Source organism: Ceratotherium simum, chromosome 24 (genome assembly GCF_057802395.1).
Source record: "Ceratotherium simum simum isolate JZ-2026a chromosome 24, ASM5780239v1, whole genome shotgun sequence".
Taxonomy (NCBI): domain Eukaryota; kingdom Metazoa; phylum Chordata; class Mammalia; order Perissodactyla; family Rhinocerotidae; genus Ceratotherium; species Ceratotherium simum.
Genome location: NC_141923.1, coordinates 13,759,976 through 13,768,017, shown reverse-complemented (window position 1 = coordinate 13,768,017; position 8,042 = coordinate 13,759,976). Strand labels below are relative to the sequence as shown.

Sequence of the window (8,042 nt, the reverse complement as noted above, 5' to 3'; positions counted from 1 at the left end):
TCCACAGATCTATCCTGTAGACTCAACCTCGGCCGTCAGGGAGTATGCCTTCTCCTTCTGAAGCCTCAGGTGGACTCCTGGGATGGGACACAAAGGCAGCTGTCCCCACCTGTTCTCTAGTCTGACTTGCGCTATTAACTCTCTTTGTGCCTACCTGGGGTTCTAAGACTTGAAGGAAATCCAGAATCCCTGATCAGGAAAGGGACGACGAACCCTATAATTAACTGAAAACACGTTGAGGGCAAGGTGGCGAGGGCTTGGGCCACAACTGTCTCCCTCTCTTTATAGGATTTATAACAATGCACTCTCAACTCCTGCTATATATTAGAGTTTTCAAAAAATACCGATGCCTGGGCCCTACCTAAGACCAACTAAATCAGAATCTCTAGAGGTGAGCCCTAGGAAATCAGTTTTTTTCTTAAAAATCCACTAGTTATCCCACTATGCAGTCAGGGTTGAGGACCACTGGTTTAAAGAAATTTGGATGCATTCCTGTTCTGGAAGAGTACCTGAAAATAATCCACATAACAGAGAGATTTTAGTTGTTTTCTAATCACATGAAACAGGATTCAGGGTTGATGCTTCCCTCTACCTTCTGCACCCCCATTTCTCTGCCCCTCTCTCCCCATCACATGCCTGATTTATAAATGATCATCAAGTTCTCCAGAGAGTTTTGAAGCTGGTACACAATAAATGGGTTGAAAGTGAATGAGAACCAACCCCAAATGTTGAATCATCTACCACGTCAAAATGAACCAAACACAAGATCTCTTAGAATATTTAATCAGTTTGGAGACCTCTGCCTTCCAACCCAGTTGGGTAAAAATTCTAAAGAAAGTATGATTAAGGGGTCTTCAGAGAAAACATTGGGCTAAAATGGACAGGAGACTGGGCTTGGGAAGACAGAACATAACATGTGTCTTAAGGCCTTTTGAAGGAATTCTACCACTTGTTTAACAAAAAAGTACTCAAAATGAACAAGGAAGGATTAAACAGTTACACACATTTACGGACAACTAAAACTTCTTTTATGGCTGAAAAGACCAGACGTGGTTTTGAAATAGACTCTTTAAAAACCCTTAGATCCTGCTGCGGTTTCTTTCCATAGCCTTCTCTGTACATACAAGAAGCAAACTAGCTACACCCAGCATCCCCATGAGCTCTTTGGGCCTTGGCAAAGCAGCGATCAGCGCGAGATAGAAAGAAGGCGTGGAAGAGGCGAGAGCAAGCTGTTCACAGTCTTTGAACATGGACTCAGACCCCAGCAAACCTAATCTATTTTCTTTGAAAAATATGAAAACAAACTGAAGGCCTTGAAAAATCACCATCGATCTCAGGTCAGGGTGCCAACGATAATACTTTTCAATAACTGCATCGCAGGAACTGGGGGAAGCGTGTCCTCCACAGCGACAGGTGTACGATAAAACAGGCGGGATCAGGACATCGGCACTGACCCCTCGGGGAACGGTCAGCAGGAAAGGCGTAATGTCTGTCTCGCTCTCATCCTCCCTCTGTTTCTTCTCTTCTCCTGTCCCTTGGTGCTGTTGAGAGGCAGTGTCTGAGGCGCCAGCCCAGGCTCAGAACGGGTACTGCGACACGTATATCCGCAGTCGGATCACGGAGCTGCCTCTGAAGTTGATGACAGTGTTGACGGTGATCATTTCCAAGTCCAGCTGTATGTCCCGGGGCCCTTTGATGGGGCGCGTCATCACCAGGGTGGCACTGATGGGGCCCGTTTGCTGTGGACAGAGCCGGGATACTCGTTAGAGAAGGCCTGACTGACTTAAGGGGGCCCCAGAAGTTGTCGAGCAACAGCAGAGAAGGTGAGGAACAAGGAAAGCAGACGGCTGTCCGTCAGGAGACGTGGCCTCTTGTACAGTCCCCAAAGTAGACCAGGTGTCTGGCCTCTGTAGCCTCAATCCGGGCGCTCCCCCTTACCCACAGCAGTCAAACTGGCATCCCCTTGGTGCCACGCTCTTCTCCCGGCTTTGCCCCTGCTCCACCTGGCTCTCTCCTGCTAACCCTTCAGGTCTCCCCTGAACCATCACTTCCTCAGAGGAGCCTTCCCTGCTTTCCCCAATCTAAGTCGGAGCCCCCTGTGACCCTCTGCCTCTGCACCCTTTGCTTTGCACAGGATGGTAAGTACTCATTACCACGTGTCATCGTCTATTCTAATTTCTTGGCCATGTCTGATAGCTAGGTCCCACTAGACTATGAGCTCCATAAGAGCAGGGACCGGGGTCAGGTTTTTCACCCTTAAATCCCTCCAGAACCCAGCATGGTGCCTGGCACACAGTAAATATGTCTGGCATGAAAGAATGAATAATTGATTGAATTAACTGTGTGACTCAGGGCTGTCACTTCACCTCTCTGGGCCTCATCCCTAAAATGAGGGTTTGTACCCGATCAGTAGTCCCCAGGTAAACAGCCTCCAAAGCACCTGAGACACTTTTTTTTTCAACTAACAATTCCAGGGGCCCATTCCAAGATTTTCTGCTTCAGTGGATTTTTTAGCTGAGGGAGGCCTGGGGAAAGTGTCATTTGTTTACGAGCCTCCAGGTGGTTCTGACGTGCAGCCCCTGCTGGAGCTCCCGTCTAGACACTGGAGCCACGTCCAGCTTGGCCCTCTGTGACCCTGCCACTGTGGTCCTAATAATTTCATGTGAGCTTTTCTCCTCCACGGAATCTTTTTCTAAAACTTTTGAGGAGGTGGGGAGAGAGGACTGACATCAACTGAGCACCCACCACGCGGGACGCACCCTTCCAGCCACTTTTATGTACCTGTGCTCATTTAATCCTCATAAAAACCCTAAAAGGCCTTGCTACTCAAAGTGTGGTCCCTAGACCAGCAGCATCAGCATCATCAGGGAACTTGTTAGAAATGCAGGATCTCAGGCCCCACCTAAGACCTACTGAGCCAGAATCTGTGGCTTAACACAATCCCCAGGCGATCACGGGCACGTTAACAATTGCGAAGTGCTGATCTAAAAGCACAGGACCCAGTCTGGGGACCCTGGCTGCCATACTAAAGACACGTCTCATCACTTCCCGATTTTATAAATAGGCAAACTGAGGCCCAATGAGATTAAGTAATTTCTTAGGGTCACCCGACTAATCAAGGGCAGAGCCAAGGGATTCCATTTGGGTGCTTCTGTCTCACCCTTAACCCCAGGCCATTTTCACTGCACAATTATCAGAAGAGACTGCTGTGTGTTTTAATTCTCCCTGGCACTGCCCTTAAGGAGAGATGCTCAGGGGTCAGCGCAACAGCCAGATAGTGGGTCCCTGAAGAGGAAATAGCACGAGGGAACCAGGAGAGGCTGGACAACTGTTTCCTACAAGCTGCAGAGCCCAGCACTGTGCCCAGAAACTGAAAGCAACAGGCTCTGCAAAATCAAGAAACGTGGCTTGTTTAAAGCCACGCCGGGTAATTGATCTGTCTCCATAAAGGGAGGGTTCCCCATAAAGTTCACCCTGAAGAGGCGCCACAGGTATGTCAAGGGCGGGGCTGGCAGATAGGTGCGGCCAGGTATTGGGACCCCCTCTGTTGGCCGGGCTATCAGCAGCCTGACAACCACGCCATTTCCTCTTGGCATCCGCTCCCTCTGTTCCCGTCAGCATCAGCGCAATTGGCACCTCTGCACGCAGAGGATCGCTCGGACTTCCTTGTCAACTCTTGCAAAACCCCGGAGCCCTGGGCCAGGACTTCAGGGGTACAGCCACACAGGGAAATGCCCAAGGCATTTACATATACAAATATCTCGCCAGCTTTCACTGTTCACATGAATAAAGGCCAAAGGTTGAGGACTCAGCAGTGGGCAGCCCTCTGAAGGGAGATCTGCAGAGCCTGAGAGGGGGAATGGAACAAATGGAAACTTCCAAGTGGTTCCTTTGCGCTTTCCTGGTAAAAGTCTCCAGAGTGTAAGAGGATCATTGCCTCTCCCACTTGGAAGTAATCTTAGAGGTCGGGGAGCTGATCTCCACCAGGATCAGATCTGCAGCAGCCTGAGAGAGGCCTGCCCACAAGCACCTGGGAGGACTTGAGTGCCTGCCAGGAATGCTGAGGACAGCCACCTCCACTCCTCGCTAGGCTTTTAGGGCAGACTCAGGGCATTAGTGAAATAGGCCCCCCAAGAGCCCCTGGTCATTGTGGACTTGGTGGTCATTGGTGCAAAATGATGATGGTGATGATGATGATGTTGATGGTGATGATGGTGGTGATGACGGTGGTGGTTGATACCAGGCATTTGACTACAACCTTTCATACATCTTTTATTTCATCCTTATAACCCTACAGTGTAAGTAGGTTAAGCACACACATAAGGTCACAGAACTAGCACATGGTACCAGAGCATCGGACTCCAAAAACCACGCTTCTAACTACTACGCTCTATGATAAGGTCTCGGCAGCTCTCAACTTCCTGAGCGTCCCACCGCACTTACTCAACTTGAGAACCACCACTGTGCATTGTAAATGTTGGCCTGGTTGTCTGCCCCTCCCCGCTATAGCGTGCGTTCAAGGGCAGAGGCCACATCCTGTTTGTTCCTGAACTCTCAGTGTCTGACTCAAAGCCGCATCTATACTGGTGCCGAATTAACATTGGTGACGGAAGAAGGAACGAGTGACTGAACGCCAGTGGAGTTGACCGCAGTGGGAGCAGGTTGCAAACAGCCCACCAATGCATGTGGTCTTGGCCCTGCTCCCACAAATGCTCAGGTTTGTTCTGAATCGACTTTCGGGATGGCATTGTCTGATGTGGCAAGCAGCCAGGCAGTAGCAAGTCAACTTCCCTTGGCCCTGCCACCTGACCCACGTGTGTCACAGAGTAAACGCACTTTGGCACAGTCTGAACCCCGTGACTGTGCTCCTTCTTCTGGCCCTAATTGTGTCCCCAAGTCACCTGGCCAAAGCCAATCACCAGTCCTTTATCCAGGGCTCAGGGTGAGAGAGACTGCCAACAGGGCTTATGAAAGGGGTATGTGTGTGTCCATGTGTATATGTACCTGTGCATGTGGGTGTGTGTGCATGTGTAGGTGTGCACTTGCATGAATGGGTATGCATGTGTGCGGGGGGGGGGTGTGCACACGTGCATGCATGCATGTGCGTGCATGCATGTGTTTTGCCTACCGGGTGAGATGAAGCACCTCCCAAGTGCTTGTACAATCAGTGAGTTTCGGGGTGGAAGATCCTGAATGGCCATCAACCCCCATCTGCCTCGTGATGCTCCAGGCCCTCAGGCAGCACTGCCAACCTCTCCCGGGCCCAGGAACTCACGAGCTCCTTACCACAGCAGCAGCAGTAGCAGAAACAACACTATCAATACAACACTCACTAATGCTTATTGAACACTTTCTATTGTTTACTAGACGGTAAAGTAGACTTTTCTTGTTATCTCAACGTCTGCTGAGACCCCAAAACTAGAAGAGTAGGTGAAAATACCCCATATCCCAAAGAGAAATGTAAGAGTATACATCGATTTTGGTGGCAGACTGCCTGAGTTTGAATCCTGCTCTGGTGCCTCCCAGCTGTGAGATCTTGGGCAAGTTCCTAGCCTCACTGTGCCTCAATGCTCTCATCTGTAAAACTGGGACAGTCAAGCAGGCCCTATATCACGGGATTGTTGTAAAGATAAAGGGGATGATATGTGGAAAGTACTTGGCCCAGTGCCTGGACATGTCAAGCGCTGTGTAGGATTTGCTGCCGATGCCGTCTGTGTAGTTTCTGCTGCTGTTATACGGGACTTGCAAAGCAGAGGCCCAAAGCCAGATCTGTCTCTCTGGCTCCGTCACCACCTCCAGCCTGCATATGTGTATTAAACACACTTACTAGCCCCCACCTCAAGCAAGAGGGGGTCTCAAGAGAACTGTTCAGCGATGTGGGTGCCCTGATGTTGAAAGACGCAGAGGGCAGTACCAGACCCTCTCCTGGAGAAGTCTAGGGAAGAGAGCTCCCGAGCTGCCTTGCAGCAGAGTGAGGGGAGGGGGCTACAGGGGAGCTGAGTGTCGGTGTCCTCAAGGCCCTTGTGTAAGGTCCACCTTCCAGAGTGAGTGACCACCCCCCAACCCCCTACGGAAAGTCTATGTGGGACATAGAACCAGAAGGAGGGGCAGAGAGGTTTGGGCTGGCAGGTGGCCAGTTAGAGGCCCTATCACCTACAACAGGGAATGGTCAGTGCTCAGTCCTCATGTAGGCCTCCAAAGACCCCACAAAGCATCCCCTGAAAGCAGGGGCATTTGGGTCTCTGCCCCAGAGAGAGCACCAATGCTCACTCACAATAACCCAGTAAGACCCCAGCCCCCCTAACCGCTCCCCTTCCACCATCTGTACCCCTAACCCTGAAGGAGAAGCCAGAGGCAGCACCGTCAGTGGGGGGAGAAGAAGAAGGCAGTAAAGAGGGCACCACCCCCAACCCCACCTCTGAGTGGGGGAGGGGGAGAAACTTCACACTGAACGAGAGACTGAGAGGTGGAAGTTTCTATTTAAACCAGCTCGGGCTGGATATGGGAGAATGAGGCAGTTCAATAGTAACTGAAAGTGTCTGTGACTCCTATCGGTTCACCCTGAGCTGTCTCCCTGGGGTGGGCAGGTCAGGGTAAGAAAAAGAAGGTGATTGAATGTTCCACCCCTGCCAAATCCCACTGGTTTGATAAAGACAGTCGCCCTGTGCTACAGGCACTGTGCAAAGCAGATGATCTCATCTGATCCTAAAGTAAATACCATTATTATCCCCTCTCTACAGACAAGGACATTGAGGCTCAGGAAGGTTAGGCCATGTGCCCAAGGTTGCACAATTGCTAAGTCGTAGAGGGCAAGGGAAGCGGGTCAGCCTGGCCCCGGAGCCCACATTAGAACAACTATGCTATACCTTTTTGATTTATCTTTATAGTCTGATTTTTCTACCATAAGTATGTAAAAATAAAATCGTGTAAAAAATAAAAATTTAAAAAAATTTTTAAAAAGAATGACTATGCGTGGCCTCCTGAAGAGGGCACTGCAACTTTGGACAGCTTGGACAGGTGGAATCCCTGCCTTGTCTGACAGATTTCTCTTTGTCTTCCCGCCCCTGTGCCCTGTGGTTTCACAGGGCCCCACGCCAAGCCTGCTTTCTCTTTCCAGGTGCAGAGCTTAGGACCTTTCAAGACAGGAGCCACCGCCCCATCCTCAAGTTCCTTCAGCCATTCTCAGAGCAGGCCTAAAACCCCTTGATGCGCTGACATCCTCCTCTGAATAGATACTAAAGTATTCGAGCCCTTCTCAATGTTCTCAGAGAGGGTACTAGCCACATACAGCTCAGCTTTGTAAGTTTCAAGGGCCCCCTAGTTGCTATGACAATCCAGGCACTAGAGGAAGCTTCTAGGATGAGCTTTCCCTCCTGTCCACTCCACCTGTAGGACAATCTTCTTCCCCCACCATCACTGGGTACCTCTCACGAGTCAGCCGCATGAGGAATGCTTGGGTCTAGGGGGATTTTAGTGGGTGGTGACCTGGTGAGTGAAATCTTGCCTAGACAAGGCCACCTTCTGCAGATCTTCTATTCTACTGGGGGGAATAAATGGAAGCAGGTGGTATCAGTGATGGTATTTTAAATCCCCAAGAGGGGAATCTTTGTGCCCTAAGATTGGGACCCTGTGTGTCAGACGAGAGGCCTGATTGGAGAATGCCAGTGGGCTAGGCTTATGCTCCCAAGGGCAGCAAGCCCACAGAAGCTCACAGACGTGGGTTTTTTCTGGACAGCCACTGCTTATGGGTTTGGGGAAAGGACAGACATTGCTTCATCTTGCAGAAGCTCCTCTCCCCTCAATTCATTCCATTTTCTTCCAAAGCCTTTTACCCTGCTGGTCTACAGATGTTGGCTCCACAGACCATGTTATCACATGTGACCTGATCCTGTTAGGGGCTTGCCAAAAATGTATTAGTGAGGATACATGCACAAAGCCAGCCCCTGGGGCCTTTTCTAATTTGTTCTAACTGCTGCTTCTGAGATCTCTTTATTTTCAGACAGTCTCGGCCTGAGGCAAGGATTGGAAGATTCCACCAGGAG

The 8,042-nt window shown here is 50.2% G+C and overlaps 1 protein-coding gene across 1 annotated transcript in view; it reads right to left on the bottom strand.

Annotated features, from left to right (window-relative positions):
• Positions 1–777: 777 nt before the first annotated feature.
• The window catches only part of FBLN5 (fibulin 5), a 76,835-nt gene continuing 69,570 nt past the window's right edge, over positions 778–8,042 (bottom strand). The window contains exon 11 of the mRNA XM_087447754.1: positions 778–1,739. Coding sequence (XP_087303880.1) covers positions 1,578–1,739 — 162 coding nt within the window. The 3' untranslated portion in view covers positions 778–1,577. The remainder of the gene's footprint in view (positions 1,740–8,042) is intronic.